Raw genomic sequence first — 18,656 nt, 5'->3', positions numbered from 1 at the left:
TTAGATGTGGCTGTGGGCCTGCTAATCAGACCCACAGCCCTGCTGTTCTCTCTCTAAACTGATACTATGTACTTTAGGTGCACAACCCATTTGGATAGGATCACCTTATTGGCCCCTGTACAGTGTACCTTAGGTACCCAGGGCATAGGTGTACCCTAGGCCTACCAGGGGCTGCAGCATGTATTATGCCACCCCTGGCCTGGCCTTCCATTATGACACAACTGGCTGATCACTCAGCTGGGGCAAGGTTGTGTAATCACTCCTTGCTTAGGTGTAGTATTCCTATTCCTAACTTACATATAGACACATGTGTACCTATCAGCCACTCCTATGGCAGGCCTTAACAATCCTGGAGGCAGAGTGCTTGGTAACATGTGAGATGGTGCTCTAGCATGAGCTGAGCCTGTCTGCAGCTTTCGGAACCATGTCCTTATAGCTGTTCTATGATGTAGCCTACCATATACTCTTAAAGTACCTTATAATCTTAAACGGTTATGGTAACTATGGTTTGGCTTTATCAAAACATGTCGTGTAAGGTGTCTAACACTGTGGAATAATACCCCCATCCCATTTCTGGGGATGAGGATATTATTCCCCCCTTCTAGAGGGAGAGACATGTTAAAATCCTACTTGCTGTTTAACTCTGACCAAAGCCTCAGCATCACAAAATGGATGCTGCTGCCACAGACATGAGTCTGACCTCCTGCTGCTGGGAGCCCTCCCAGCCAGGGAGGCTTGGACAATAGGTTTCCTGCTTGGGGAGGTGCTAGCACCTCCCCAGACAGACTTTAGTGTATTGGGGCAGGGAGGGCTGAAAGGAATGAGACATGCCTGGGGCACACAAGGTGCTCCATGCATAGTCCAGTTCAAACCGGTGCTGGGGCACTCCAACCCCAGCTCTGGCGCGAAACTGGACAAAGGAAAAGAGGTGTATCCACTTCCCTTCCTGGTCCCACCCATAGGAGGGACCTTGCAGGTAGCCCAGCCCACTAGCCCAGTATATTAGTAGATAGTTGGGCCCTGCTTAATTAGATTATCCTGAACCTGCAACTTGAACAGAAACTCTGGACCTTCGACATTCGACGAAAGAAGAAGACTGAAGAATCTCCCTTGTGGCCAAGGAGTGGCCACCCTGTGCGAACAGGCACCATCAAGAGACTTACCCTTTGCTTTGCTGAAGTTCTACGAGGGACCGACTGCAGAGCCTGACCAGAGCCTTGACTTCCAGACTTCTCCGACCCTGATCCACAGCCGAGCTGAGATCCGTGGAGGCGATGAGAGACGTGGGACCGGCTACCTGGGAAAAGTGGCGAGTATCTTCCAGCGCAGCTTCTGAGGCACCCTCAAGGTTGTGCACCGGGGATTGAGAAGCCCCAACCCCAAGCACCATCTGCACTGAAGATCAGCCCCCCACACTCCACGAGTCCTGCGTGGGGCCCTTCTGCATTTTCCTGCTTGACGCGTCTGTCCTGTTGCTTGCCCGTTGGCTAGTAACCTTTGCGACGACACACCTTCAATTTACCACTGCTGGTTTGGCTCCTCCAGACTGGCTCCTGCTCCTCTGTAAAAGAGAAGCACCCCAGACCTTCCTGGTCTGCACCAGAAGCAAGTCCTCCATTCTTCGTGGGTTCCGCTTGCCAAGGCTTGGTGAGTCCTAGTTCGACTTCGACGCCGCCGACAGCACGAGCCTTCGTGGGACAGCTCGCCTCCTGGTCCTGGTCGTCCTCGACGTCTCCTGGTACCCGTGGCTGCTGCGACAAGCTTCACCTCTTCACCTGCAATCTCCCGACATCACCTGGTTCCTTCCAGGTTCCACGTGGTCACTGGCTAGTGACCCAGACTCTGTCCCTTCTGCTTGCAGGTATCCTTCCTTCTTGATCCCGGCCTTGGGATCCACCGGACACTCTTCACTGACTGCCTGTCAGCATCTTTCCTTCAGGCATCCATAGGAGTCGACGTCGAAACCCGACGCAAGTTCACACCTATGCACCCTTAGCCCGTGGGCTAGGTAACTTGGGTACTCCGGTACTCATCAGGGTATTGACTATCCTAGTGTCTAGTTCTCAAGTCTCGACTTCCTAGCTACTCCAGAAGTGTCCTAAATCCTATTAATTCTAATCTGTACTATTTCTATCGATTATACGCATTGCACGTGAGTGTTTCCACTCTGCACCTGAATCCCGTGGGCCTCCCACTTCCTAACCTTGGGTAGTATAGTGTAGCCCCAGCGATTCCCTAGGCCTAGGCCTATCCTATTTCCGTGACAGTGGTCCTTATACCACTTACTTAGTATATGGTTTGCGATGCCCCTAGGGCCTAACTGTATTACTTACCTGTGTGACTTAATGTATGCTTGAATAAGACTGTGTTGTACTTACCTCGAATCTCATAAAGAGTGCTGAGGGTTTGACTAGAATAAATACACTTTATTTTATATATATATCTGTTGTGGTGTCCTTTTATTTGGTATTCAAGGGGTTACAAATGGTATAACAGCTGGCTTCACATGCCATTCAGAGTTTAGCCTAAGACTGCTCTTGTCCATGCTACCACTAGGATAGCTGGTCTATAAGGTTGACTTTACAACCAATCAACATAAGGGTTGTTTGGACTGATACAAGGTGTACACTAGAATTAGTGACATCATGTATCAGGCCAACTTCTCACACCACCCCTCAGCAAGAGCTTGGGCGAGCCGTGTCCTGGCCTCCTCCGGACACTGGGGCAGCACGTCCGCCACCGTATCCCACAAGGAGTGGGTGTAACGGTCAAAAAGGCACGCGGTATTAATGGACCGCAACTCCAAACTGAGGGAGGAAAACAGTTTCTTCCCAAACTGCTCCAACCTTTTGGATTCCCGATTCGGAGGAGCGGACGGGAAGGTGGTATGAGACGTAGAGGCCTGGACAACCAGACTCTCAGGGGTGGGGTGTACCGACAGAAAGCTGGGGTCCCCCGGAGCAGGGCGGTGGCGCCGGGCCACGTTCCGATCCACAGGAGAGACGGTGGAGGGCTTGGACCAAGTGCCCATCAGAACGTCGGTGAGGGCCTCATTGAACTGCAGTAGAGGCTCCGAAGAGCTTACTGGCGGTTGAAGCACCTCAGTGAGGAGGTTAGTCCTCATGGTCGCTGCAGGGAGCTCCAGGTGAAGGGCCTCGGCAGCCCTGCGCAGCACCACATTATAAGTCGCACCCTCCTCCGTAGCCACGGAAGGAGGAGAGATGAAGCCAGGGTCAGGCGAAGTGTCGAGACCACTGGCATCCCGCAGCTCATCTGCCCAGTCCTGACTTAACTGGCACTGCTGTGCCAGAGGGTCCTCAGACCCCTCCCAGTCCTCCCCTTCATCCGTCTCCTGGTATACAGGAAGAAAGGACGGAGCCGGGTTATAAATGAAATGCTCATCCATCGGCGCCGGGGACGGCGCCGGCCAGCACCGTTCCGATGCCGGATCCGGACTGAAACTAGGGATGATGTAGTCCGAAGACGGGGGCGGCACTATAGGGATTGGCGCCGGGGGAGGGGCCGTAAGGTCAACCGGCGTCGACCGGGATCCAGGCCTGGATCCCACGGGGACCTGCGGCGTCGGGACCGAAGTTGACGACGACGCCGAAGCCGCCGGCTCGCTAGGCCCCCCAGTCGGACCTGCGGGGCCTGGAGGCGCGCCGGCAGGCGTCAACGGTGGAGCGAGACTCCTCATGGCGACGAGGAAGTCCCGAATCTCACCCGGAGTCGCGTGAAGCCCAGGGACCGGAGGGTATGGGGCTGGACGCAACTCCGGCGGAGCCGCGCGACAGGCGAGGGGAGGCAGAAGAGCGGTGTCGCTTCTTCGACTTCTTTTTACTGTGCCTCGACTTACCTGAATGCGAGGACTTCGATCCCGATGAGCGGTGATGACTTCGGCTCCTCGACCTCCTCCTCGACTGGGACCTCGAACGGCACGGAGCCGACTGGAGCACAAGGAGCTTGCGGGACCACTCCCGCCTAGCCTTCGAGGTCAAGGCCCGGCAGTCGGGGCACGACTTGCCATTATGGTCGGCCCCAAGGCAGTAGAGACATAGATGGTGGGGGGTCGGTAACCGACATCAGTCGGTGACAGCTGTCACACATCTGGAACCTGGGCATCCCTACCGGCACCAGGAGTCGAAGTCGACTCGAAAAGGTGAGACAAAAATGTCCAAAAAGTTAGTCAAAAAGTGACTAAGGGTATGCTCTTCCCGGATCTGCGCTTACTGGCGCGGAAAAAAGAAGAACTGACGTCAGCGTGCGAGGGCGGCGTCTAAGTACTCTGACGACGTCATCCCGGTGACCACGACGCCGACGACGGACGCGGAGTCGCAGACGACGCCTACCGACGTGCAAGGGTATTGCTGACGAAAAATCTTTCCAGATCCAGCCTGACGCCTGGGGATATTCTAAGGTAAGGAATCTAACGTGTTTCTTTCAGATACATGAGGACACATTAATTTTTGTTAGACACGGGGAGATTAAGTGATTTGCCCAGAATCACAAGATGTTGCGCATCCTTGCCGAAACTCGAACCCTGTTCTCCAGATTTGATGTCGACCGCCCTAGCCGTTAGACCAACTCCTATCCCCAGGTTAATAAAAGAAAATCGAGGGACTTATGAATCTTGCCTTTGAAGAGTGCAATAAAAGTGCAAAAGAAAACACAATGAGGAGTGAGACAACACTTTCCATGTAGCTGCGCCATATCTATATAGTTGGAAGGGTTTATGCTGGAGCTGCTGCAGCGCAACCTAACACCAAGTCTTTACAAATGTGGAGATCTTTTTTTCTGGAACCAGCTTGGCACCTGCACGGATATTCAGGAATCTTTGGGAAGAAGTATGCAGCACAATTTGCAATAAAATGATATTTCATTCAGGAACTGGAACTCATATTTTTGTTCTGCTGAATGCTTATATGCTGGTGATAAATATGAATCCAGTTAGAAATTTTCTAAGTGTGGGTTTCTTAGAATAACAAAATTATATCTCTAACACAATTCATAGTGACATGATAAGGAAAGAAATACTCCACAACTAGAACATAGCAAAGGTGTTCTATTTTTAAAGACTATCAAGCATATTCCTTATAGAGATTATGAGGATAGGCTACTAAACATATTAAACTTAAAAAATAGAAATGGAATCAAATGACCAAAGTAAAACGTGTGCATCTTCAATAACAGAAAAACAAAAGACATTACAAGAGAAATGGCTCTTAGAAACTATATTTTACCTATGACTGTGCACAAGCACAGTTCGATGAACAAAGCGTTATTTTGTGATGCAAACAAACTATACTACAACAATGTGGTAAAGTGACAGGAGGGAGACCCAAGTTCCATTTGAGGATCTAATGATGGGGGCAGGTAAATTGCTTAAATGTAACATAATAGTTTACACAGTCCTTGACATCCACGGTTTGTTTAATATCAGGTATGTGTTTCCAAAAGTATTTTGAGGACCATTCAATTTGGATATGTGTTTCAGATGATGTAAATTCATTGAAAGAATCTCACGAAAATGCCAATACATTTACACCACACATGACCTACCTCCTCTGCTGATTCTCTCTTGGTATTATAGGTATCAAGGTGTTCTTGAAGCTCTAAAACGCTAAACTTCAGGGTTTCCAGTAAACCACATGAAACAAGCTGTAAAATACAATGCCACGGTCAAAAGAAAACGGAGTGTCCACATTTATAAATTGTCAAATTCAATAAAGCTATCTGAGACCCAAGACACAACAACCAGAGCAAACAGAAGAGATCTCAAAGCTTCTAATTTAATCGCATAAGTACTACAATGCTTCAGCCCAACACACTTCTCCCCCGTTTCTCATGTGCTAGGTCCATTATAAGGTTTAGACATTCATGCATTTTTCAGTCAATGCTGCCTGGGGCAACTGTGCCTCCAATCTTGGCCAAAAGATACTGTTTAAGTGTTAGCTTTTTTCTCATGCACAGAACAGATACTGAAATCTAATAGGGTGATTTTACCGTTTCCGCATCCACAAAGACTGTTGGACATTCGGAGCACATCATCATCACTTCCAAAGAGCTTTTAAACTTTGTTCCAATTCGTTGCAAATTCTCTCCAAGGAAACTGACAGAGTCGTTTGTTATTGTGGCAAACTTTCTCTGAATAATCTACAAGAAGAACACAAGCCAAATAAAACTCAATTCCCCTATTTTAACATTATTTCAACAAATACAAAAGTTACTTACCTGTGATAATGCTCTATCTGGTGGAAACTAACCTAAAATTCCTCACCTTTAGAATATCCCCAGGCACCAAACGATTTGAAAAAAATTTCAGCCATGCTCCAGTATGCCAGTAGGTGCCGATGTGCAGCTACGCTGTGACTAATTGCTACCCCAGAAGTGATGGAGTCGAGGGGCTTATAGGCTACAGCCCTGCATTCTGATGCCAGTTTCTTTCTGCACCCTCCTGGGCGGATATGGAGCTCCACTTTCGATGTTGTTCTTCCGATTACTTAAGAAATGTACGCAGTCTGCTAGGGAACAATATCCCGGCTACAAACGACAAGATTCAACCCATCTTCACTGAAGTTAGAAGCACTGAGTAGTCTAGCCCACCTGCATTGTCCTAGAGTACTATCTCAACTATGCATGTATATTAAAACTTTTCTTTAAAAAAAGAAAAGATAGTAGCCTTCGAAAAAAAAGTTTAATACCCTAAAGACTACACAGTCAAGATTTCGCTCTATAGGTTTTTTTTAATTAAAACAAGTCAATTCAGCTAAAAGTGTTGCTACTGGCATTTTGTAAACTTGCATACAATAAATCCTCAATGTGATAGGGGAGTGATCTGTCTCCCTCCTAATCTTCACTATCAATGTGTTGAGGGCCATATGCTCCTTGCACTGGGTACGAATAGGACCCAAAAACAGCGAGAATCCGCTGCTGATAGTAGTGCTTTTGTTTCACGGTGTAGCATGGGGCTTATTTGGACCCTTATAGGTTCAGGGTCAGATATCTGGGCTGGAACCAGATCAATTGGCACTATTAAGCTTGTTATTGATACCTGGTACCAAAGTGGACCTTGGCGCCCGCGCAGAAGCCAGTGCTATGCAGGAAACAACTGGGTTTCTGTGGAGCCCAAAGATGTGGCAGAGGGAGCTGAAAAACACCAAAAAGCTGAAGTCCAGCAAAGACCTATGCTGCGAGTTAGACGATGGCAAGCGGAATGTGGGGCATGCCAGGACCAACTACCGGATCGGCTCAGACTTAGAGGACATTTTTTGTGATGTCCTTGTGCCTTCTCGCAAGATCCAGATTGGTGGGATGGAGTCAAGTTCCGCTTGGCATTCTTGAAATTAAGTCTAAACGTTGATTTAGGCTTCAAACAAGAAGTTGAGTTTTAGCAGGACTAGGACAGTGACTGACTGCAGAAACATGACCTATGCTCCAACTTGTTCTTGTGCTCAGTGCTATAGAACTTTGCTTACCGGTCCGATTTGCTTTGAAATTTGAGGGCACACTTGTTGCATGACTTAGAACTGTGTCCAGAGACTAAGCACCTCTTTTGGTCCGTAACCAACATTTACTTACTGCAATCTCAGCACGGGTTGAATCTTGTCATTTTTTGTGGGGATTTTGCTTCCTAGCACACTGTGAAAAGTTCACGTTGTGGAAGGAAGGCAGAGTTGGGAGTTGAGCTCAGGCTCTGAACTGAAGGTTTCAGAAAGAAAGGAACTGGCGTCAGTATGCAGGGCGGTTGCCGATTTGGAGCTCTACTCTGTCACATTCAGGGTGGCACGGAGTCACTGCAGAGCCACACAGCGCCACATACCGGCATGCTGGAGCATTGCTGAAGAATTCTCAGGTTCTAGTCCGACACCTGAGGATATTCTAAAGCTGTAGAATCTGCGGTTAGAAGGAAAAGCTCTACAAAATGCATGCTGTACATTTTAATTCAATTATACATCAACATTTTCACCCACTCCTGAATTTGTAAATTGGTACATGTAACCAGAATAAAGAAAACCAAAACACCTAGAAAAGAAAGGAAACTTTCCTGTAACCCTAGTTACAAGCGAAGCCTTCACTGAAGTCATAAGCACTCTCTCTCAAATCTCTTTATTCATCCTACTGCTAAACGCACCTTGGTAATCTTCATGCACAGCATGGAAACACTTCTCACATAGGTTCAAAACAAAGACAACACACTTCAAACTACACACACTACACGGTGTAGTGTCCTACCCATGTAGGTAAACAATACAGTGCCCCCACATAGGTGTAGTAAGCACTGTACAGATGTTACAATGCATACAATTCAATAGTCCACCCCGCATGGAAGATCTGAAGAGTACCATTTAACTTATAGATGTTTATAAAAACCTTTCCTTGGGAAAATAAGCTGAATAGCCTATTTAATAAAAAAAAAAAGCTTAACAGCCTATCTAAAGAATAAATAGTTTAGACTTTTTTTGAATTAAACAGAAGTCAATCTAAGTTGTATGTGTTGCTACTGTAAAACCAAATGACTAGATTTAAGAAAGTAATGATATTAGCAGATAGGCTGCAGAAGATGCAAATAGACATTGCTCCTTTTAACGAACCCTATCTAATAGTGCCCCATCATGGCTTACAGTGACAGTTATCTCAGTTCATTTTCATGGTGCCTCAGTATCCTGTTGAAGCCCCAGATGAAACTAGTGCATTAATGTACAAGTTACTTACCTTCGGTAACTATGTATCTGGTAGAGACTATTCTAGCCGCAGATTCCTTAACGTAGAATTATCCCCAGGCGTGAGACTGTATCCGGAAAACTTGCCACAGCATTTCTGCGCGCCGGGGGGGGGGTAACCAAGAGACCCCGCCCTGATGTCGTCCGCGGACGTAACGTCAGCGAGGTCACATAAGTCCCACCCCGGCGCACTGACATCAGTTTTCTTCGGAGGACTTTTCCGCGCCACAACGTGGAGCCATCACAAACAAAACTGTGAGAGTATGGGAACAGTGTGCGAAAAAAAATGTGAAACAAAAAGGTAGGAGCAGAGCACCGCTCCGAGAAGCAACCCCGCAAGGCAGAGGACCAGGCCGAAAAGTCAGATAATAAGGTGGAAACACCAAGACATGACGCCAAAGACGGCATGACAACAAGCGGTCTGGCTAGCCAGAGGCTGAAGAGGAAAGGTAAAACGCACAGAAGCAGATATCCCGCAGAAACAAAGAGTAAAATGGACGACAGGCAAGCCTTGCAGAAGAAGGATAGAAACACCACCAGATACTGATGAGGACAGAACCTGGAGTAGCGCAAGCTGCGCTAAGGCAGAGGAAAAAGACAGCACCAAGCGGTATACAGTGACGCCAGGAAACGCGAGGAACCCGAGAAGGTATCCACTCCCGCCCAGCTTAGCATAGAGCTATACAATAGCCAACAAGTACCCAACCTAGGATATGACATGTCCCAACAGGGAAACACCTCTTAGGGAAACCCGCAGCAGAGGTCAAGAACATAAAAGACCTGTGGGTATCACCACAGGTGGCTTACCAATCAGCCAAACAAAAAAGACACAGACAGTCCAACCTGAGGACCTACACGGCTTCACTAACCGCCAAAATTCACACACCACAAAAGCTGAAGGGCTGTACCAGCAGCCAAAAAGAACAGAGGGGCCAACTTAAGGACCCTGAAGGTACTCCAAGCCCCACACAGCACACAGGCGGGCCAACCAAAACACTAGGCCCAAAGAGAAAGGTGGGGCAAACGCCTCCCATAAGACACCTGATGACCGACAAGCCGAAGCTTACGGAGGGGGAGGAGGAGGCGGATGGAGCCCCGCAAGTAGTCGTTGAATAGCAGAGTCCGCGTGGGTGTTAAATAAAAGAATCCCATCAAAAGGCAGGTGAACAAGATGCTCCCGAATATGCTCTGGAAAGACGCTATCCCGCAACCAAGCATGGTGGTGGAGGGCCACAGAACTCGCCATAGCGCGGGTGAGAGAATCAGAGACATCTAAGGCAGAACGGAAAATAAATGCAGCTAACACCCGACTATCCCGCACATGGTGCCGCAGATCAGCGTGGGCAGCTTCGTGGGAGGTGCGAGACAGAAGGGACTCCGCGGAATCCCATAGGTCGGAGATAGCCCTGGCCAACACACAAAGTGTGTTGAGCGTGCGCAGAGCAGCACTAGTGGAAGCGAAAATGTTATGCCCCCAGGAGTCCAACCGCTGGGCTTCCCGGGATGGAGGGAGCAACACTGAAGGCAAGGAAGGAAAAGCAGTCTGCAGGACAGGGCCCTGGGCAGAGGGGTGGGAAATAAGGCAGACTGGATAGTGCGGGGCCGGGCGGTAGAGGAGCGGCTGAGGCACCGGATCCCCCGTAGTAGGATGCCCCCAGAAGAGTTGTGTGGAGTAAGCTTCAAAAGGAAGAAGCGGCTCCCCTCCACCAGAGCCCTGGTGGAGAACCTCCAACAAGTGGTCCGTTGGGAGTGGGGCGACCGGGTTGCCCAATTGCAAAATGCCGGTGGCCGTGGAGATGGCCCGGACAAAGGCAACACTCGCCTCCGTAGGGCGTTGCAAGGGGGGAGGGGGGGGGGGTGAGAACAACTCTTCCGTGGGTAAAGGTTGCAAACTAAGCCGCCCGTCCCCGTGCCCTGCTGGAGGAAGAAACGTCCATCCCCTGGAGGATGGAAGACCCATGGACGAGTGAGGGGCCTGAGGGGTCTCCGGAGAAGAGGGAGAAGCCTGCGGCAATCAACTGCAAGGTGCGGGAGAGCGTGTCCGGGGGCTGTGGACGTGGAGATGGCGTAGAGCCCACCCTGGAAGCCGCTGGGGAAAAGGCAACGATGCAGCGCCCAGTCTCTGGTGAAGAGGAGACAAGGAGATGACAATCCTCTGGAGAGGAAGGGACATCTGGAGAAAAGTCGATAATCCGACGTCGGGACGGCGCCGGGGAGTCCGCCATGGGCACCGGTGTGTCCTCGATCGGCGCCGAATTGTGCACCAGGGTTGCTGAGTCGACCACCACCACCATGTGCCTCATAGGAGAAAGGGGCGGGGTCGGAGCCGGCTCGACCTCCGACGAGGCAGCCGCGCTCGACCTCCGACGAGGCAGCCGCCTGCACAGAGGACCGAGAGGGACTCGTGGAGGCACCCCGGGTCCCGGCCTCCACCCGTGGCGCCGCCAGGTCCGGGGAGGAAAGCCATTGCCGGCGGAAAGGCGTCGGCTCGGACTCCGGTAAGACAGTCGACTTCCCCGAGGACCAAGGGGGACTCTGGGCCGAGCCGCGAGTGCCAGCAACCTCCTGCGACACCACAGGGAACCCCGCGGGGCTTTGCGGCAAGGCAGGGACACCGTGGGTCGAAGAGGGGAACCCCGTAGGGCCGCACCTTGACACCACACCTCCAAAACCTGAAGCCAAACTAGTCGGCGCCGGGGGCGAAGCCGCCGGCGAGTCCGCAGAAATCCCTGCGCATGGCGAGGGAGCCGCGGATGTCTCAGGAAGAGGAGGGGGGCCCAAAGAAGCCTGCAGAGCCGTAGCGTAGCCCTTGTCGCCCCAACGCCAGGGGAAACGGCGGATAGGGTGGCGACGGCGCATGTCCCGAGAGAAAACCGCGTCCCCTCTGCAGAATGAGAACAGGGCCTCAGTGGCAAGTTGCTGGACTTACCGGCGGGCGAGCGACGCCCGTGGGGCCTCGGTGAAGGACGATGCCGCAGCCAGAATCGGCAGCCTCTGGACCCTTCCGAGGTAGGGGACGGACGCTGTGACGAGACTGATCTGGACAAGCGGGCCGAAAGCAATTTCATCCGGCACACCCGCCGGGACTTCAGCTTGAGATTCTGACAAGCGTCGCAGTCCGTAGAATCATGGTGCTCGCCCAAACACCACATACAAATAGGGTGTGGGTCAGTCGCCGACATCTGACGCGCACAAGAAGCACACGTCTTGAAACCCCAAGGCATTGCACACTGTTCCCAACGCAAAGGCGTTAAGAGGCCTGAAAACAGGTCAAGGGAACTCACTCCGGATCCGCGTTGCACACGGAAAAGAAGTAAACTGACGTCAGCGAGCCAGGGTGGGACTTATGTAACCGCGCTGATGTCGCGTCCGCGGATGTCGTCAGGGCGGAGTCGCGTGGTACTGCCCCCCGGCATGCAGAGATGCTGTGGGGAAAAATTGCCAGATCCAGTCTCACGCCTGGGGATAATTCTACGTTAAGGAATCTGCAGCTAGTAGTCTATATCAGATTATCCAATCCAGGGGTCAAATGCGGCGGCACGGGGGCAGAACCACCCCACAGGTCCCGAAGGTGCTCCGGAGGGATCCGACATGGGAAACAAACGGCGCATGGCCAACAGCAATACCTGGGTTTCTTTCTACGTCGCGTGCGGTTCTGGGAAAGGTGGGTAGGCCGCAGTTAACGACTGAGTCTCCAACGGAGCCGCGGGGGAGTGACCACCCGCCCCCTTCACCGCGTCTCGCGACCGGTGAGGGGTAGACGAAGAGCGACGTCGCTTCTTCGACTTTTTATGGCGCCTTGAGTTACCTGTCCCCGAGTCAGACGAGTGATGGTGTCGGCTCCGCGACCGGTCCCTCGACCTCCCACGGGAGCGGGACCTCGATCGGCGCAGAACAGATTGCTGGGCCTCCAACAACTTTCGGGAACGCTCCCGCAAAACTTTCGGCACCATGGCCCGACAATCAGGGCACGCCTCGGGGTCATGGGCGTGCCCCAAGCAGAAGAGACAAACGTCGTGCGGGTCCGCCACCGACATGTTCCGTCGGCAGTCCCTACAGGACTTAAACCCGGCATCCCTACTGCACCAGGATTTGAGTACTCGACAAAACAAGAGAAACAAGTTCTCAAAAACCAAGTTAAAGTTATAACTAGGAGTACCTCTCTCTCTCTCGGATCTGAGCTTGCTGGCGCGGAAAAAGGAAGAACTGACGTCAGCGCACGTGGGCAAGTCTAAGTAGCTCCGACGACGTCATCTCGGCGGCTACAATGCCAGTGAGGTACGCGGAGCCGCACGAAAATGCCTACCGACACGCATGGGTACTGCTGAAGAAAACTTTCCGGATCCAATCTGACGCCTGGGGATATTCTGAGGTAAGGAATCTATCACTAACGGGTTTCTTTCAGATCTTCACAATCAGATGTAGACTGAATATCACCGACTCGCTGGGCAGAGCAGTTTCATTGACAGTGGGCTTACAACGCCACGCCTGGCTGAGGACAACTCGGTTATCAGGGGGATGTCCAAGCATTGCCTATGGACATGCCCTTCGACAGCTCGTCTCTTTGGAGACATGGCCTATTCAGCGCAGGAGTGCTTTAAGGACAGCAGGCCTATGGCCAGGTTCTTGGGCCTCTCCATGGCACCTCGTCACCCCCAATCTGCCGTTCTCACATTTTGTGGCCACAGAAGGGATTCCAGCCACACCTATACCCACCCAGCCTTTGCGCCCTGCAAGCTTACCAGCTTCTGCTTGGCCGAAGGCATGGTACCCACAGACCTCATAGGTCGGGCAGCCAAAGGTCGGGCCAGAACACTCCACCCCCCACCTACAGCCGCAGCCTCCAAACCCTTATAGAGTACCGTCTTACCATCATGGGCACCCAGTGGGAGGCAGGATAAGTTATCACCTGCCCCAATGGAGGTCTATAACATCAGACCAATGGGTGCTTCCATTTGTGTGAAGGGGCTGCTACCTTCCCTTCATGACTCCCGGCCCACCCATGCCACCTGCTTGTTATAGGCTGACAGAGGAACTCTTAAAAGTCCTCCGGAGAAATGTTAAAAATCATACATTTTTAACAACTTTTGTTTTTTAATCTCATCAGTGGTACCTTGCAAAAAAAAAAATCCAGAAGGCTATCCAACTATATAATAATCATCTTCAGATTTCAGATACCTTTATCTCCGACAAAAACTTAAAAGCTCCTGAGCAGATCAGTTGAGGCCATCTAGATGCCAATATCTCTGGTTGTGGACAGACACAATTGATGAGAGGAAGTACCTTACCAAACAAGATCAGCTCTTGGTTATTGAGAGATTGCATTACAGGTCCGCCATGCTCTATTGCATGGCGGGCCTATATCCCAGTTCTTTATTTTATAATTGCTCTGGTGACCAGTATATTTTATACGCACATATGTAGTGACAGAAACATCATCTAATAAATAGCACGAATGACTATAAAGACAGATGAAGAACATCTGCCTTCTCTTATGATATCACTACCTAACACCTGATCAAACTGTTCTAGAAAGCTATTATATTTTATATGAAGTGGCAGAAGCATCTTCTAAGAGACGGAATGATCGACTACAAAGAGATGGAGAACATTTGTTTTTTTGTCTTCTCTTGTGATATTGAAGCCAAACACAAACCTCAAAAGAACAGAAGCAATGCCAACAGATATTTTGCAATGTATGGTAAAAGAACTACAAGTGCCAGAACAATGCCGTAACCCATGAATGGATACAAATGGGTGGATTGTCACTTACCTGAAATAATTTAGAGAACACATGAAATGTGTTAACAGCACAAGCTCCATCAGTCTCTGACAGCATCTGATTGACGTGGTAACGCCAGGCTTCCTCTTCATCATCATATGCCACAGGCTGGAATGCTGCCAATATGGCAGAAAGAAAGGGAGATGGCGGAGGGGACGAATGGAAAACCGGAAAACAGTCCTGGTCCCCCTCATCTTGGCTATATAAAAAAAAAAAAGGACAATTTATGCTAGAAAGCAATTTATTTTTAAAACTATGTATTAGCCATGCGTTAATAACATCGATACAAGTTGGATTTACAAGGACTAACATCCTGCTCAGTATTCTATTACAAAACACAATTACTGTAAACTCACACATTTTAGATAAATGTATAAAGTATATTTATTATACAATGCCAAATAAGAGACTTATCTTCCTTAACATTCTTTGGATTGATACCCTTTGTGTAGATACCTCAATATTTGAATGTGCTTGAGGCACCATACTGGATTGGGAAACTTTATTCCCTCAGCAAAAGTTCCCTAAGTATGTTAGGTGGTGTGGCTGCAGCTCCAGCCATGGGTCGCTTCCTCAAAGAGCATGACAACACAGATCCATATAAATTGCTACCTTGCATACTGACCTGGCCTTGTTTGCACTCTTGCGAGGTGAAAAGAGAGAATCAAACCAAAAAAGAAATAACAAAAACGTCTTTCAAAATTTGAATTCAGAACAATGGAGTGAAATATCAAAAAAGACACATTCACATAGTGGATCTATCTCCTTCTGAATGGGAAATGAGGGTAGGTGATGCAGAATCTGTGAGAAGATAAGAGTATCCAACAGAAAGAGTATTACCCGAGGTAGGTAACTTATTATTCTGACGGAAAGTTGATCTTGTAGATAGCTCATCTTTGCATGCATCCCATAGCAATACCCATTTTGAAAGGATGGGGTTTGAAAAGCTGGTTCAACTACGAAGTTGTGGAAAACTGTGTGAAGTGACCTTATCTCTGCACCTCCAAATCCAAAACAGTAATGCTTTTCAAAGTTGAAGAGGGAAGCTCAAGTCGCAATTTTGCAGATCCTGCCACAGGAACTACACCTGCCAGCAATTAAGTAAAAGATTTTGCTCTGATGAAATTAGCCCTAATGCCCTCTGGAGATTCCTTATGAGCAAAGGCATAACACATCTTGAAGCACAAAATGATCCATACAAACCTCTTCTAGATGGCTTTACCCTTCATCTTGGTAGGACAGCTATATGAAAGGCTGTTATACAAGTTAGAAGCCCTTGGTATGGCCGGTATATAAAATGAATGACCTCTTTAGTAGGATGAGAAGGGGGAAGAAAGCAGCTAGGGTGACACAATGCCCCAAATGGGAGGATGTGAGGAAATTGGGGTATTTTATATGGAGTGGTAGTGCAACCTCACCGGGTAATACACTTACCAACCCCTTTAGGATCACTGGGTTATGCCTATCAAACCCTTAGCTCATGCCCGGGTAGTTGTGGCACTGAGAAGGAAGGCTTACACAGAGGAACAAGTGTTAAGCATTTAAAAAACACCAAAACAATTGAAGAAGAAATCAACACGACAGAAGAAATCAGTCACCAATTTATAAAAATAGGTTGTATTTTTATGAGAATTTAGACGCTAGAATAAAAAAAGATCCACCAGAGGGTTCCTAAGATATAGATTTTACAAGTAATAATAAATCAGTGCAATTTCACTCAACCCAAACGTGAACTAGCCTTGGCAAAGTGAACAAACTGGACACTTGAAACGTTTTTCAAAGAAAACTTAACTAAGTGTCAATGCGGTCATTAGAACAACTTGGGGTGACTAATTCCAGCAGGGAGTTCGTCAGGGAGACCAGCAAGGTCATCAAGAATAGTTACCTTCACAGGAGTAGCAGTCCTTCAAGAATTCCAGCACTTTATCAGCGTTGCTATGAAGTGGTCGTGATTCACGAGATGAAGGATGCTGAAGATGTGCTGTGGATGCGACGTGGTCAATAGGGGTCTTTTAGCAGGGATTCCTCGGTCCACGAAGTCAGTGGGGGTAGAGGGTGCTGGTTGCAGGGTCGACATCCCATGAAGTCCTCTCTGGTTTGGCCGAAGTCCAGTCGCCACTGAACAACCAGATGCCTGATGTCACAGGTCAATCATTCCTTTGTCGATAACTTCCCTTCTGAAGGCCTGGTGCTGCACGGTGGCGTTAATAGCGGATTGAAGACTTTGGGCGACCAACTTGCCCTAGCAGGCTTCTTCAGCGGTTATGTTCCTGAGCTTCAAACAGGGGGCCAGTCAGCTGGCCCTTGGAGTTCTCATTGATTGATTGGGCTCTGGAAACAATCACATTGCGAAGGACACAGAAGGCACTCTCCCTTCTCTTCGCTAGCCACCAGGTGCAGCCCTCATCGGTGCAGTCCCTTTTTGCTTGCCCCTCGGTGTAGCAGGACAATCCTCCTGTCCTTCTTCAGAGTCAGTCAAGATCTGAGGTCTGGACGACAGGGGTGCCCCCTTTTATGCTTAGAAAGTGCCCTCATGACAAGATGCATTTGGTAGCCAATGGGCAACCAGGTTTCCATTACCTGGTGACCACTTCCTGTGGAGTGTGGCATCTGGATACTCCAGGATGCACCTTTCTGCCCACTTTAAAAAATATATACATTTTAAATTAAATTTTGAAAGAATAAGACAACAAAACTGTAGGAGAGTAGGGTCTGCTATCCTATGGTCACCCCAAATTTTTGCTTTTTGCTTCACTGGTTTTTGACATATTGAGGCTGTGGGCCTGCTAATCAGACCCCCAGCCTGCTGTTCTCTCTACTAAATTGACACTATGCACTTTAGGTGCATAACCAATTGGAACTGGATCACCCTGTGAGCCCCTGTACCAGTGTACACTAGGTACCCAGGGCATTGGTGTATCTAAGGCCTACCAGGGGCTGAAGCATGTATTGTGATACCCCTGGCCTGGCCTAGCAATTTGACACAACTGGCTGATCACTCAGCTGGGGTAAGTTGGTGTAACCACCTCTTACTTAGGTGTAGTATACCTATACCTAACCTTAAATGGGACACATGTTAACCTATAAGTCACTCCTATGGCAGGTCTTAACAATCCTGAAGGCAGAGTGCTTGGTTCCATGTGAGATGGTGCTCTGGCATGAGCTGAGCCTGTCTGCAGTGGTCGAAACAACTTCCTTCTACTGTTTCCAGATATCGTCATACCATATACTCGTAAGTGCATTATGAACCTCGCGGTTAAATGCTATCTTTGGTTTGGCTTTATCAAAACATGTCGAGTAAGGTGTCATACGAATTGGAATACTAACCCCTCGCCAATTCTGGCGACGGGGTTAGCATTCCACCCTTCTAGAAGGACACGACATGTACAGAACCTGAAACCCGGGTAAAATCAGACATAGCCTCAGCTTCACAAAATGGACGCTGCCACCACCGACACAAGTCTGCCCTCCTGCTGCTGGGAGTCCTTCCAGCTTGGGAGACGTGGACAAAGGGTTTCCTGCCAGGGGAGGTGCGAGCACCACCCCAGACAGGATTTTGTGTATTGGTCAGGTAGGGCTTGAATAGAATCAGACATGCCTGAGGCTCACAAGGAGCCTCGGTGCATATGCCAGTTCAAACCGGTCCTGGGGCACACCAGCCCCGGACCTGGGGCGAGCTGGACAAAGGATTGGGGGTGTAACCACCCCCCTTCCAGGTCCCACCCTTAGGGAGGGACCTAGCAGGTAGTCCGGCCCCTAGAATCCGCTTAAAGGTAGGAGCTGTGTCCTAAGACTTCAGACATCCTGGAATCAACTTGAAACTAAGAAGAAGACGGGAACTTCGACGTTCTGCTGCACAGAAGACTGAAGGAAATCTCCCCTGTGGTCAGGGAGTGACCATCTTGCTAACGCAAGCACCATCCAGCGAATCGACGTCTGCTTTGCCGCCGCCTCCTGCCGGAGCCCGAGCCCAGGGACCGACAAGAACTGGACCTCCAGACCTCTCACAGCCCGATCCACAGTCCCTGCAAAGAAGGAACCCGTGGAGGCACGAGACGCGTGGAGCCAGCCATCTTGGAAGACACTCGACAAGCTGCAAGCGCGACAACAGAGGCTCCCTCCGAGTTGTGCTTTGGGTCCTGAGAAGCCCAACA

General features: G+C 49.6%; 1 protein-coding gene across 19 annotated transcripts in view; it reads right to left on the bottom strand.

Moving 5' to 3' along the window:
* FRYL (FRY like transcription coactivator) overlaps window positions 1-18,656 on the bottom strand; it is a 2,516,714-nt gene that overhangs the window by 179,047 nt on the left and 2,319,011 nt on the right. For all 19 annotated transcript variants that reach the window (XM_085642132.1, XM_085642134.1, XM_085642126.1 and 16 more), the window contains 3 exons: window positions 14,494-14,701; window positions 6,004-6,153; window positions 5,560-5,658 (listed from right to left, as the gene is read on the bottom strand). In XM_085642132.1, the coding sequence (XP_085498258.1) occupies window positions 5,560-5,658; window positions 6,004-6,153; window positions 14,494-14,701 (457 nt within the window). The remainder of the gene's footprint in view (window positions 1-5,559; window positions 5,659-6,003; window positions 6,154-14,493; window positions 14,702-18,656) is intronic.

Source organism: Triturus cristatus, chromosome 2_2, assembly GCF_964204655.1.
Source record: "Triturus cristatus chromosome 2_2, aTriCri1.1, whole genome shotgun sequence".
Classification (NCBI taxonomy): Eukaryota; Metazoa; Chordata; class Amphibia; order Caudata; family Salamandridae; genus Triturus; species Triturus cristatus.
This window is presented reverse-complemented; position numbering and strand designations above follow the sequence as displayed.